Here is a 14747-nt window from a genome sequence, read left to right as displayed (position 1 = left end):
ACTAAAATCATATGTGAAGCAGGATGAATCAACTGCAGAATTTATAAAATGTATGAGATGCCTCTTCTTAAAGTATTTTAACTTTCACATACTGTGAATGGCCAATAGTCACCACCAATAGCCCATTACTACATTACCTTGGTGTCATGAGAGCCTCTGTAGTATGGGTGTTTCCCATGATGCTCTGACCAAAAAAACCTGCAGTCACATGGGATGGGCTGCTAATACAGTTAATTCCAGGAAATGGGCATTGTTGGCATGAAAAATAGCCATGTAATTGAGTCCTCCCATGTGACCTTAGAGCTCCTGTAACTGGAGTGGCTTGGGAAGCAGCCATGCAGCATCACCTCCCACGCTGCTGAGCTAACATAGGAATGCATTCTTACTGGCTTAAGCAATTAGAAAGTGGACCTCTGGAGCATTTTAATTACTGTCACACTGTTGAACTGTATTTCAGAATTGGTGAAGGAAGAGCATGCTGGAGTTTGGGGAATGCATACACAGCACTGGGGAATCATGATCAAGCTATGCATTATGCAGAAAAACATTTAGACATTTCGAGAGAGGTATGTACACATATTAGGAGTTCTTTACTGTATGCCTTTCATCTCAAAGAAAATAAAGTGTGTGTATCTATCTATCTATCTGGAATTAATTGGCTACATATAATAACTGCATTAGAGTTCGAATAGAGTTGGAATGGCTGGAGTAGTTTACTTGCAGCCAAATGTGAAATGGGCAAGACTACAGGAGGCCCCATGCATAATCCGCCCCTTGTTTCAATGTTCTTGCTCATGTAATGTTCCCAGTGGATTGTGCTCCATATTTGTGCGTAATATGCAAGAAATGTAGTTGAAAATGCCCTTGCAGATGTGACTAGTGGCACCTATCATTGACTCATGGACCTAAGGGCCAGTGTTCTCTTTGAGAGCAAAGATACAGACCTGTTTTGCACATCATGATGGCAAATTGTGGGTTAATTGATCCATGATTTGACAGAATGTGTGAAGTGTGCAAGATATTTCTGGTTTGCATAAACAACCTATGAATGCCCCATTCGTAGGTTGTTAGCAACAACAACAACAGTTTACTGCAGTCAATAGACCATTCCAACAAAAATTACATACAAAAGAACAACATACAATTAGCTATTAAAAAGACAAGTAATCATAGAGGATCTAATAGAAATGGCCAAGTTCAAAAACTTGGCCACTTGCTCGGTGATTGATTTGTCTGAGTTCCGAAGTAAAAGGGACATTAAGAATTCAGTTGGGTGACCAGGAAAAGATTGTAAAATGGGGTTCAGAAGGTCATTCCTAGCCCCTTGGTAGAATCTACAGAACAGTAACACGTGTGATACAGTTTCCACCTCAGTATTGTTACAGGGACAGCATCTGTTGAGCAGTGGGATTTTGTTGTATCTGCCACCTAAAAGTTTAGAGGGAAGGATGTTAAGTCTGGCTAGTGAGAATGCTGTCCTATATTTGGGAATTGTTAACCAGCGCAGGTAAGGCATCCCATCTTTGCAAAAGGAAATTGGTAGTCCTAGAGACTGGGGGGAGCATGGACCCCGAGCAGCACTCTGGAGGACTTGCATGTCTATATCAAGCAGCCTGTTTCACTAGTGATTTGGCACTAGCTAAATCCTTTGATAGTAACATAAGAGATGAAAGCCCTACTGAGTTGATTTTGCTTGTCATGGCCTTTGACCAGGGAGATTCAAAATGGTCTGACAGGATCTTGGATGCGAGGGAATTTGTTGGAAGTGCCAACTTGCAGCGAAGCCAGAAATGGATAGCATGGATCCAAGCCAGACAGTTAACAGAATTCAGACCAGCCTTTAACTTAAAGACGGCTCCAGAGACGCACTTGAGAACACCATATAACACCCTAAGGAAAGATGACTGAATGCCCTCATAGGAGCATTTAGAACACGGGAACCAGATTAGTGCCCCATAGAGCTGAAGGGGTTGACGGGGTTCTAGACTGGGCTCTGGATCCAATATGACTACTGATGTCTATGGACCCAGGACCTCAGATGGGTGGTAGGGACAGTCTAGCTGCAGAACTGGCCTCTGCAAGGGACGCCCTTTTCAGCCCAGTAATCTCACCTCACCGCCCAGAAAGCAACGGATTGAGTCCTAAAAATATTAACATTCTGACTCTCCCATGTAACTCCATAAACAGGAATGGCAATGCATTAGCAGAGCAATCTGCCTTCCACCCTTCGAATGCCATCAATACGTCTGAAGATTGTCATTCTGAAAAGCAGCTGTTTACTTACCAGCAAGATTTGCTTAGGCACCTTTTTACCTGCTGGTCAGATGACCTATCTCAGATAAAGACATTCTTAACTGAGTGTAAGGAACTTCTGTCCACCTTAGTGAACTTTGTGCTAGTTAATTTAAGAGGAGGGGGGAATATCCTCACACAATGAGAATCTCACGCAGGCATCTGGCAACAAGTCTAAGTTAAATGATGACGGCACAAATAAATCCCCTACCCAAGTGTCCTCCAACAGGAAGGTTGGGAAAAACCTGTGCAGGATGGATAAGGACAAAAAGAACAAAATCACACTGCTGAGAAACAAGACACACAGATCCAAATTTGCCAGTGCCACAACTCAATGCAAAAAGGAATCAAAAAACAAAAAAGCCTCAGCAAACACTGAGAGACCACTTAAAATGGAATTTATTTCCCTAGCTAATTGGAGGATGTGATTATGATCATGAAGTCAAGGTTGTTAGCATGATGTCCAATCTCAGACACTCTGGGTTGTTTATGGGTTAAACAACATGTTTATGGATAGTGTGTATACCTCTTCAGTGTAGTTTTGAAATGAACAAATGCTTTTGGTTGCAGGTGGGAGATAAAACTGGAGAACTAACAGCTAAACTTAACCTGTCAGATCTTCAAATGGTGCTTGGTTTAAGTTTCAGCACAAACAACTCAATGATGTCAGAAAATCATGTTCCGGATAATGGCTTGAACGGTAAGTTTATGCTTCCATAACAATAATTGAATACTGGATTTGCTACATCAATAAGATTTAAAATTCTGTAATCTGTCTTCAATATTGGGTTGGTCCTTGTGTTCCCTTCTTTGGAGAGGAACTGTTTTTTCTATATAAGCAAAATACAGCAAGCATAAGTATACCATTTAAAACAACAACACTATGATGTGCAATTGCAGATTGGAGGATCTTCATACAGTTGGAGGATATGCTTTGTCGCTGCTTGTTTTAAAGCAAGCTCTTGTTGGCTGTGTTTGCATCGAATGATAAGCCAGGATTCTGATTTACCCTGCTTGCTTCGTCTTGCTAGGGTGGCCAGCTAAATAAGACAAGAGATTTAAATCTAAGCTTGTCACTTCCAAATAAGGCAGCACTGGTAAACCAAAAACAAACCATGGTTTCTTTATTGCATTTATTGGTGGGCTGTGCACCTGGGGAGTGAAGTCCTGGCCCTGGTCTGTGAATGTATTATAGCTTTAAAAGCTGGTATGATAAAAGGATTAGAATAGCTACATGTCATAGATTTCATAGAGAAATATAAATTCCATGTATTTGTACAAGTTTTGTACAATGTTTTAATATACTTACAGAACAATCCTATGCACACCTATCTAGAAGTAAGCCCCATTGAGATCAATGGGGCTTGTTCCCAGGAATGTTGGTATAGGATTGCAGTCTTAGTGATTGTAGAAAAAACTTGAATGCCCGTCTGTACTTTTGTGAAATAGTTTCCACATGCAACAAATAAATTCAATTATTAGTCAATGTAGTATTGATCTGAGGTGACCGTTGGATTTTACTGGGTCTGAGGAATTGCCCCTAATGTATTTCTATGTTTCACACACAATTATTTACCCCTTTTTCAAAACAACCAGTTATTTACTTTCTCTGTCTCAAGGCACTAGACCACGAGCAGGACGCCGCCACAGTATGGAAAACATGGAACTTATGAAGTTAACCCCTGAAAAGGTTGGTGCTTTTTACATTTATGTGGAAATTGGCTCATAAAAATAGTTCATAGGATTAGATCCTGTCCTGTGCTCATCTTTTGGCACTAACAAATTTTGCAAGCTAACAAAGGACCAGAAACATTAACTTTTATTGGTAGCAAGCCAGGTTTCATAGAAAAGCTTCTTAGCATTCACAACAAAAGCTTAATGGTTACAACTCTCCAGAAATCATATAGCTGATGACAATTAACTTTAGGCTCAATATTTAATTCAAAGAACAGTCAAAAGCTAATATAACCATGTCAGATCAATACAATTTATTTCCCAATTGCCAACTCTACAGTTCATAATACAGGGCAAAGGGCTCAAATGATTCCTGATGTACACTATTTCCAGGCAATCTAGAAAAAGATCTAAGTAAATCCACACTCGAAGAGATTTAGTCCAACCTTGAAATCTTCATTGGTACTGCCACACTACATGGTTTGAGACCTATCAAATCCAAGAGTCAAAACATAGGTTCAAAAGTAAGTCCCAAGTAATCCCACATATGCAGAGATTTCGATGACCATACTTTCCAGTTTGGTATATCCATGCTACATGGGTCAAGGCATAGAAAAATCCAAGAGTCACAATCAATCTAAGCCAGCAGGACCTCTGGGCTATTGAAGATGCACAATTCATAGCAAACAAGTATTTAGGGTCTATGAAAAATATAGCAATACATTCCATGGTACGTTCTTAATGATTCACAGATCAAACAGACAATTCAGATGAAACAGATTAAATGTACAGTTACGTGTCTTTCTCGCATTTCAGACGGTGGGATGTCCCAAACATGGCTACAGGCAGTATAGGACGGACAGTAAAAACAAAGTTCTAAACAAAGGCTCCCAGCCCGTTTAAAAGCCAGGGTGGGGTGGTAATACCACACCTCTTAACGATCTGACAGCCCTTTGCCAAACAGGGTGTTTTTATTCCGCCCTCTTGAATTGATGTATCAACCTGTGTAACACCTGCTAGCTATCTTAACTATAGGCATGACATTCAAGATCAAAATCTAGCAGCTGACTCCCCAACCCTTTCCTTAGAAAACTGACAAGCTCACATTTGTTTTGACTTTCCACACACACCCCTTCTTCTTGCCCATTACATGAATAACCAAACTGGGCTTTTTACTACTGAACTGGGCTCCCAACCCCTCTGGACCACTTCTGATAAGATTCTGACTGTAAACTATAGAGCCTACTGCTGTGCTACTGCTGTGCTCTGACAGATCCAGACTATGGATTTCAATGAGAACTAAGCGCTACTAACATGGTACCAACCATAGTTCTTAAACACCACTCAAGGTTAAAGCACACTAGCTATTTTTTATAGTCCTACCCACACACCCTGCCTTGTTTCTTCCTGAAGCAAATTTGGGGTTACGCATGAATCCATTTTTTTCTGAAGATGAATACATCACAATACCAGAAGTAATATGGGGAGAAGGAGAGAAAAGTGATATATGAGCAGAACAGTACTATGGGTAATCAGTCTTGTAATATGCATGTAACTACTCCTGGAAATGAAAGGTCTTCAAGAGGTCCATTTTAAGCAAGATAGAACAAAGAATGGTTTCTATGTATTGTGATATTTTGAGCTTCAGTATGTCACTTTTAAAATAATCAGAAGTAGCTTTGCTGAGAAAGTAGTAAAATGAATTCCAAAGTATGGATTTCAATTGAGGAATCTCCAGTTAACATGCTTAGCCTCTGCACAGGAATAGCGTTTTTTAAAAATAATATATAGCTATAATTTAAAAACCATCTAGGGAGTTACAGATTGTTTAAGAGGGGAGTGATATACAGTGGATATCTTAAAACTGAGTTCATACATTCATATTGTTGTTGGTACATAGGTACATTCATAGTGGTGCTGGAGCCACAAGTTTAAAAAAGTATAATTCAATATAGAATTATTTAACTTTCATCTTTGTTCCTACTTTCCACTTCACACTCTTTTAAAGGCTCAATATGGCTCTAGCTGTTATCAAGCTTATGGTTTTTGGATAAGCCCTCATGTCCCAACTGATGGGGTAGTTTTTAAATGGCAAGGAGCTGTTTTCTTTCTAGAATTAAATATATATGAGAAACATATTTGAACAGTTAGTAGTAAATTAGTCAGTATTTTGTGCAGTGAGAAACTGTCTTCTAGATAGTTTCTTAATTTACATTGTTCCTTTTTTTCCTAGGTTCAGGACTGGAACAGCGAAATTCTGGCCAAACAGAAACCACTAGTTCCCAAACCTTCAGCAAAACTATATTTTGTAAATCGGTTAAAAGGGAAAAAATACAAAAACATCACTTCTTCCAAAGTCCTTCAGGATGCTAGCAATTCTATTGACCATCGACTAAGTTCACAGAAGGTATTTGCAGAGAAATACTTAATCACTTTAGAGTTCTGAAAGATTTTTAAAATTTCTTTGCTTGATTAATGTTCAGACCAGCTGACTATAATTCTAAGTGTATTTCTTAGAAATCCATTCCTATCAAACACAGTGAATATTTATTTAAACATGTTTAGGATTGAGATGGAAAAGTTGCCTTGTCCATTTTATTAGATGTGTTGTGTTGCATGTGTATATCAACTGATGCACCCCATATGATAAAATCTGGATTAATTGCTCAAATACAGAGCTTGCTTTAGTTTAGGATAGACTTGGATGATACTTAACCCAGATATTCACTGGCAGTTTCCATCTCCATCCCCCAATGCTATTTATTTTGCCCCAAAAGTTATGTACCATGTTACATCTTAATATGGCTAGAACAGAAGCTCCTATATCTTCTTCATAAACAACCAACAGAACCTGAATTTGTCTTGACTCTTTGATTGACCTTTCAGAAAAGCAGCCCTGATGTGCCTGGAGATGAAGGGTTCTTTGACTTGCTAAGCCGATTTCAGAGCAACAGAATGGATGATCAGAGATATTGTTTCCAGGATAGGAACAGACTGGCAGCGACAGCATCTTCTACACCATCCAGAACAATGAAAAAATGTAACTAATTTTAAAACATACATAACACCATCTTCTGTGTGGGATGAATGACATGCAACTAATACACATTGCAGAACTCACTGCTTTGTAGATACACGTCTAAGCTGATATTTCCTTTTTTTCACCACTTTGCAGCCTTTTCAGCTTCCATGGTCTCGCCCCACACAGATGAATTTCTAGATTTACTTGCTAACTCTCAGAGTAGACGTCTAGATGATCAGCGAGCCAGTGCCAGCAATTTACCAGGACTTCGTCTTAATCAGCATAATAGTCGGTCAGTCCTTGGGCGGTTGATGGCAAACAACAACAGCGAACCAGATGATGACTTCTTTGACATCTTGATAAAATGCCAGGTGGGTCTTGTGACTATCTGGCTGTTCTACATGGCATGTACAGTTTCAAGACTGCATAAAAGAATAGATACCTGGTGGATCCTCATGATAGTATCTGGCTTCAGTGGGGTAGCTCTTGAAATCTGAGAGGAACTGAAAAATGCTTATAACTTTATTTAAAAGCTTCTGCCTAAAAGACAGGCTGATAAATAGCAACAGGTCTGTCTGAACATAATAGCATTTTTAATAAAGGGCATGGTAAGTCACTTCAACCCCAGAGGTATTCTTCCAGATCTGTTTTAAAGTTAACTATTGACTAAAATGCTGTAAGCAAAATAAGGAATAACTAAACTCAAAATATTAGAACTGAAAACACTGTAATGCTGTTGGCTGAGTAAAAAAATTCCTGAAATGGCACAAATCTGGCCTTTTACATTCTGACTAAGCTCTCAGCTCTTAGCATGGTTCCCAGCTCCTGGACAGACTTTTTCTGATAAGAACAAGTAAGGACATTTGTACCTTCATTCTATGGACATATCAACCTTAGTAGTAGTACTTTTGAAATCATAAGCCTGTTCTCTCTATGCTGACTGGATAGCCTACCTCATTCTAAATTCAAGCTTTAAAGAAACAATTCTGAGGAGCTCTTTCTGTATAATTACAGAGATTCTGGTGTGCTAGTTTATGTGAGTTGATCATACAGCTTATTCCTGTCCCATTCTCATACCAATGCATGTAATACCAACACATAGGTTTTGATATGGAGCAACAAACAAGACAAACTCGCTCATTTTAAAGATTAGATTTCTCATTCACTTGAACAGTCTAGGGCAGTGGTTCCCAAACTTTTTCAGGTCACCGCCCCCTTGGTTCCACAAACTCATGCCCAGCGCCCCCCTACCCTACACTATAAAAATCATTATTCAGAATAGTGGTTTTCAACGACCCACCAAGGAAGATAATAACAATAAAATTCAAAACAGTAACAATTAATTGAATACTTTATTCAAAATCCAATTGGGTGTGTCCCGCCATGCTGGCTGCAAACAGAGATGTTCGCTCTCTTTTCCCTCCCTCCCTCGGCAAGCCTGGGGCCGGTGCTTCCCATTTAGAGGGGATTCTAGGAGTTGAAGGACTTTTTTCTGTCTAAACATGCATAAAATTGTGCCTTTAACTTATCATGTCACACTAGCATGAATACAGGAATCAAATAGGATTTCCTTCTTCAGTGGAACACACTTACTTAGGAGTAAGCACCATTTTGTTATAGGAAAGGATAATGTATTTTAATTAAAATTTTAAAATAATTATCTGCCACCTGGTACAGAGTTTTCCTATGGAAAACCTGGCTGGGACTGGAGTAGACGGGCACTAATTTTACCGTACTTACTGTCTTTCAATATGGTTAAATATCCCACAGTTACCTTGCTATTCTATTTCTACAATTCATTTTCTCCTGTCTTTTCTTCACCCTCTCTTCGTTTTCAGGCTGAATCCTTTGCACATTTACCTCAGAGTAAGTTCTATTGATCTCAGTGGGGCTTACTTCTGAGTAGACGTACTTAGGATTGTGTTGCAGCTCTGTTTTTTTGGTGACAAAAGATACACACATACCATGTTTACCAAAAGAACGCTTGAAAAAAGGGGGTTGGACACCCTGAAATAAGCAAGGGCAGATAGGAATGGTTTCAGCAAGCATTCTGGAAAAAGGTGCTGCTGAATCTTCTTTAGCCAGGAAGGACCTGGGGAATTGCAATTCTCTCTCCCTCCCACTTTTCTTTTCTCTCTCAATCCTGTTGTCCAGATTTTTTGGGGGGTGGGAACACACACACAGCATCTCTCTCTCTCTCTCCAAGCCCCTCCCTCCAACCCCCCCTCCCCCCCAAGCCTCACAATAGCTGCCGGGCTGATTACGACAGGAGGGCAGCAGCTCAGAGGGGAGGTGGCCCCAATCTGCAACTCCTGACAGGGGAAGGGAGCCTGGTGATACCTTGCAGCAGCACAAGCAGTCCTGCTCCCCACCCAGCCTTCCGGCTGACTGCTGTTCTTGGCAGCTGCTCTGCCGCCCGCCGTCCTCCACATGCTCCTTCCTCTCCGCCACATGGCTGCTGCTCCCGCCTTGTGCAGCAACTATCACGCAAGGTTTGCCGGGCCAGCTTGTAGGAGGGAGCAGCTCTGGCCGAAGGAGGGAGCGGGCGGGTGGTAGTGGCGGTGGCTCCAGCAAGAAAGAAGCCCTGGGCCCTCCTAGGCAGGAGAAGAGTGGGCAGAGCAGCTAAATTTGCCGCTGTTTCCTGCTCTGCTGCCTCCTGTGGGCGCTTCCCCCACCCCCTACTTCTGGTGGGGCCGCTGTGAGCTTGAGATAGGAGGAGAGAGCGGCTGCGTGAGTGAGAAAGTCCTTCCTGAGCAGGAGCAGTGTGGGGAGAGCAGCTGAATTTGCCGCTCTTTCCTCGGTCCCTGGGTTTTAGGACCTTTTGGAGAGACCACCTCGAGCGCCCCGCTGCTGCCCCTTTGCCTGTTAGCGCCCCCTGCCAGCACCCCCCTGCCGTCCCTTTGCCTCTTAACGCCCCCCTATGCAATCCCACTGCCCCCAAGGGGACAATACCGCCCACTTTGGGAACCACTGGTCTAGGGCTTCCCTGGGTACTTGCATGCTCAACTGCAGTATGTGAGTGGGACAGCCATGGATATGATCTGCAGCAATGGCCATCATCCCAGTCGATCAGCTCTTAGACACAAGATCAAAGCATATAAGAGTAGATCGGATTTGCCAAATGACCTTATTTTATTAAAAAGAAATTCAGGAGGGCGTCTCAGTTTAGAGTTGAATCCTCATGGACAGTAATGGGGTCTGCCTTTTTAAGATTTTGCTCCACAAAACACCATACAGCAATTGAGCATAACTTTGTGCCTCTTTCTTCTGAATAGTAAAAGACTTCAAGGGGATGCCATTACTAGATTCCCTCTGATAAACTGTTTGAGTGGTGCTGTATCAACAGATCTACAGCTGGGAGGCTTGAACAGCCATATCCAAGATAGTGATTATGTAGGATATATATATATATAATAGTGAATGGTAAAATTGTTTTTCTATTGTGGGCTAAAAGACTGGACATCCAAGCAAATGCAGTGGATACCCAAACCATCTGCACGATGCATAAAAATTCATGTGAGGTGCGGTGTTCCAGTGAGGTTTTTCATTTATCCATAAACAACTATACTTGCTAATTAACTAAGAGACGCAGAGAGCAAAAAGAACTTGTCAGAAAATATGTTGTATGTTCTGCAAGATTATGAATGAGTTAACTTATATAAAAGTAGTAGCAAAGGAGGTTTGGAGGGCCTTCCAGATTATAAGCTACTTACACAAATAGGGCTTTAGCTAATTAAAGAATTCTTGACTCCGTAAGGACAAAATACAAGCTATACAATCTTTTGACGACTTCTGACATTTTTTCCAAGTAGAGAGCTCATAAGCATAGGCTAGAGTAGGAAGACGAAACTTCAAACTGAAGAGCTTGGAATTTTGTTTTTCCGCCACATCTTTTCTATGAGTAAAGTTATGGAAAAATGACAGCACACCTTTAGATAAGCAAAGCAAGTCCCACACTATTCTTGCAATGGGTATGGGTTGAAGTAGTTAACTTTGAAGTAAATGTTTAAAAAATGTATGCAAGCACAGAAATAGACATGTAACATTTCCAGAAATTTTGAAGCCATGGAAAAACATTCCCCCCCCCCAAGTTTTCTACGAAAAAAAGGAAATTGAGGAAAATTGAAAAAAATGCAATATTAGCACTTTTTACAGATTGAAAGTCACTTTGTTACTTTAGGAAAATAAAATGTAATTATTTACAAATAGGTTTGCCATAAAATTAGTACATTTGGTATATTAAAAGTACAATACATTCAAACAATTATTACAAATTGAATTTACTTTTTCAAATTTTTACTTTTTTTATATAACAAATGGAACTACAAGCTCTTGAACTGTAAGGAACACCTGAACTGTAAGGAACCTCTTTGTTTTTGCCAGTTTATGAGTAGGCAAAAAACAATTTTTTAAAAATGCACGGAAGAAACCATTAACATTAGTAACAAAGAAAATTATTTATGTCTCTGCTAGTCCCCCACAGTGTCAAGCAGACATAAAGCAGACATTCCCATAAAAAGAACTGAAGGTGGGAAAGGGGGGGAACCAAGATACAATGAATATGTGTGAAATTTAATCAGACTCATTTTCTGAGCTATAGCTATCACTATCAGTTTCAGTCTCTGTTTCAATGGCAGTGCCCCCTAGAGGCAGAAATGCATCTTGCTCTTGCATTTGAGAGTTGTAGTCTCAGTTTGCAACCTAGGACTTGCTTGTCCTTGGTGCACAGAAATTGTTATAATCTGATACTGTACATAGATGTTAGAAATCATTTGGAGAAGTAAATATATGAAAACCTTGTCTTTAACATTTTATTCATCATGCTAAAATAAAACATTGCATAATTCATTTTTTATTCATTTTTTTTTTAAAAAAAAAGCCCCTAAAAAAGACTTCAGGAAAAAATGAGGGGAAAACGTCCCCCCTCCCAGCCTTAACATCTCTAGGCAGAAACTACTGGAATCTTTTTATCTAGTTTACTATCTGCAATATTAGAGAGGGCAAAAATCTGCTCTGATTAGAACATTCCTAATAAAATGTTGCCACATGACACTGGAGTAGGATATAAGAAGTATTGTCACTGAATGTGATCAGGTTTAAAGCTTTTTTCAGTTTGCCTAAAACAGTTTTGACCTAATGAAAAGGAGAGACTAAGCCTCAAATATAAAAGGTAGTTTTATTCTTCAAAGTAGTCCAGTGGGTTTTGGCCCTGTACCCTATATTTCTGCCCCTTTTTCAGGAGTTAAAATTAGCCTGCACAGATCGCTGAAAATGTTTCCAAGAATAAATTCTACAACCAATCAAGACTGTGGCGCAGGTAAAACATTAAAGTTCCTGTCCTCTTCCCCCCATGTTACAGTCCCAATCTACACACATACCCCTTTTTAAAGTTATTCAAGGGCTAATATGAATAATCTTGTGTCTAGTTTGACCCTTAGGTTTCATAGTTTCCACAAAGACACAATTTTAGGTGTTTGTATTCATGCTTTTCTAAAATTATCAGGTCTACAGTTTTGCACATTTAAGTCCATTGACATCAGTGAGGTTTAACCATGTGTTAGATTGTGAATTTAAACTGTTAAAGTTTACCTACATGGGGATATCCCAAACTTTGGTCCCTAATTGGCACAGAAAATCTGTTTTGATTAAGAGACAGTATGTATGTTAAGAGTTATTTGGAATAAGGTGCAGTGTGTAGTGCAGCTGGAGCTTGACTTTAGGGCCAAGCTTCTGGGGTCAATTCACGGGTCAAACAGTAAAGCCCTGTAAGATTTAGGACTAGGTTAATTTAGGGAATACTTGCTCCCATATGCTGCCTGATAATTAAAATCCACTTCAGAGGCCTTGGTCTCAGTGACATCTTAGAATTTGTTGAATTAGTATGAGACAGGGGCAACTCTGTAATTCTCTCCCACTTGAAATCTATCAGGTTCTCTCCTTTTGTATCTTTCACCAAATGTGGAAGACATCCCTGATTCAACAGGCTTTTGATGGGTAATACTTAATTATACTACTGCCAGTTTTATGTATAACATCTTTTAGCTTGGTTGCTGCTGGGTTTTTTTAATGTTATATAGCTTTTGTTGTTGCTTTTAGAAATTGCTGATGCTGTATAGTCTTACGGTTATGCAGTATGCCGCTCTGGGTACATATATTAGAAGTGGGATACAACTAATAAATTATTATTCATTATATCTCCAAAGAGCCAATGTTCAATCCTAACAAGTAATGTCTACTCAGACATACATCCCACTGAAATCAACAGGACATACTCCTAGGTATCTGTGCGTAGAATTGCAGGTTTTAAAAATGTAGGCCCTAAGCACATAGCTGTCTGAACAAGTCTTTTAAATAAGCTCACAAGTTACTATTTATTTATTCATTTCATTTCTATACCACCCAATAGCCGGAGCTCTTTCTAGTTACTAGCCTGCTGGGGGCTGGCAGAAGATGGATGGAGACCTCTGCCTCTCCTAGAACCCGCTGCTTTTCTATGCCGGCTGTGAAGAAGGGTGCTTCCTTCCTCTGGGGTGTGTGTGTGTGTGTGTGTGTGTGTGTGTGTGTGTGTGGAGAGAGAGAGAGAAAGAAGAGAAAGTATGGAGCACTCCATTGTTCCATTGCCACCCTGACCACTATAGGTAACAAGTAATTCCTTGTTACCTATAGCTACCAGGTGAGCGCTTAAATACAAAGCTGCACTAACCCCATAACTCTCTGAAGGATTGTGACCAGGAAGTTCTACCAAACTCCCAAACTGAGTGGATTTCACATGAGGGAATGGGATAAACTTGAAATGTAGAAGAATATAACAATGAAGGATTTTTTTTTAAATTTTAGGGATCAAGACTAGATGATCAGAGATGTGCGCCACCACCAAACATTACAAAAGGACCAACTGTACCTGATGAAGATTTCTTTAGCCTTATTTTGAGATCACAGGGTAAGAGAATGGATGAACAGAGAGTGTTTCTACCATCTGGTTTGAAGAGACCAAATTCTACCTAAGAGACTTCTTGGAAACCACTCAAAAGAATAAAAACATCAGGGGATTACATAGTACTGTAAAACTCTTTTTTTATATGCAGGAAACAATGCCTTTAAGGGAAAAATATAAAACATTTGGGATATTCAAAATACTATGTAAATTTACATAATTTATGGTACAGTCTTTGCTACCACTGCTTGAAATCAGGTGTCTTTGTTTGTAGAAAATCAGCTACATAGCGCATTGCTTCTATTTTCTTTCTGTAAATATATTATTTTTGTTTCTTAATGGTGGTAGTGCCTAAGGTACTTTTGTCACAAGCTCGTGAAAAAAATTATGCTAAAATGATGTAATTAGACAGGAAAGCTGTAGAATTAGCCTCAATGGTTTTTCTAACTTTTACAGTCTAAAAGCTTCTAAACTTATTGTTGTTGTTTTTTAAAAAAACTTGAGAAAATAAATCTTAATACTGGCTAAACCTGCTGTTTTATCTGTAATTATTAGGGTGATGCAAAGGGAAAACAGACAATTATTACAAAGAACAACCCATATTCTTTTTCTAAATTTTAATCTTCAGGTCTTTTAATTCTTAAACATGAACTGAGATCTTGTATTTTTGGAATATATCTTGGAAAGTTGCAGTAGTCATAGGGCTGAAAGTAATAAAAGCTTATTAAATCGTATGCATTTCAGCCATTTTTCTCCCCAGATAAACCAAGATATAGGCAAAGGAGTCATTAAAATCCTCAACTCCACCATGAATAGTAATGGATC

The 14747-nt window shown here is 39.6% G+C and overlaps 1 protein-coding gene across 2 annotated transcripts in view; it reads left to right on the top strand.

Moving 5' to 3' along the window:
• GPSM2 (G protein signaling modulator 2) overlaps positions 1-14451 on the top strand; it is a 45885-nt gene extending 31434 nt beyond the window's left edge. For both annotated transcript variants that reach the window (XM_063135315.1, XM_063135325.1), the window contains 7 exons: positions 458-566; positions 2863-2992; positions 3912-3982; positions 6200-6373; positions 6853-7006; positions 7142-7359; positions 13826-14451. In XM_063135315.1, coding sequence (XP_062991385.1) covers positions 458-566; positions 2863-2992; positions 3912-3982; positions 6200-6373; positions 6853-7006; positions 7142-7359; positions 13826-13993 — 1024 coding nt within the window. In that variant the 3' untranslated portion in view covers positions 13994-14451. The remainder of the gene's footprint in view (positions 1-457; positions 567-2862; positions 2993-3911; positions 3983-6199; positions 6374-6852; positions 7007-7141; positions 7360-13825) is intronic.
• The last annotated feature ends 296 nt before the right edge of the window (positions 14452-14747 follow it).

The sequence above is a fragment of the Elgaria multicarinata genome, chromosome 1 (genome assembly GCF_023053635.1).
Source record: "Elgaria multicarinata webbii isolate HBS135686 ecotype San Diego chromosome 1, rElgMul1.1.pri, whole genome shotgun sequence".
NCBI lineage: Eukaryota > Metazoa > Chordata > Lepidosauria > Squamata > Anguidae > Elgaria > Elgaria multicarinata.
The sequence above is the reverse complement of the archived record's forward strand: the minus strand, read 5'-3'. Positions and strand labels throughout refer to the sequence as shown.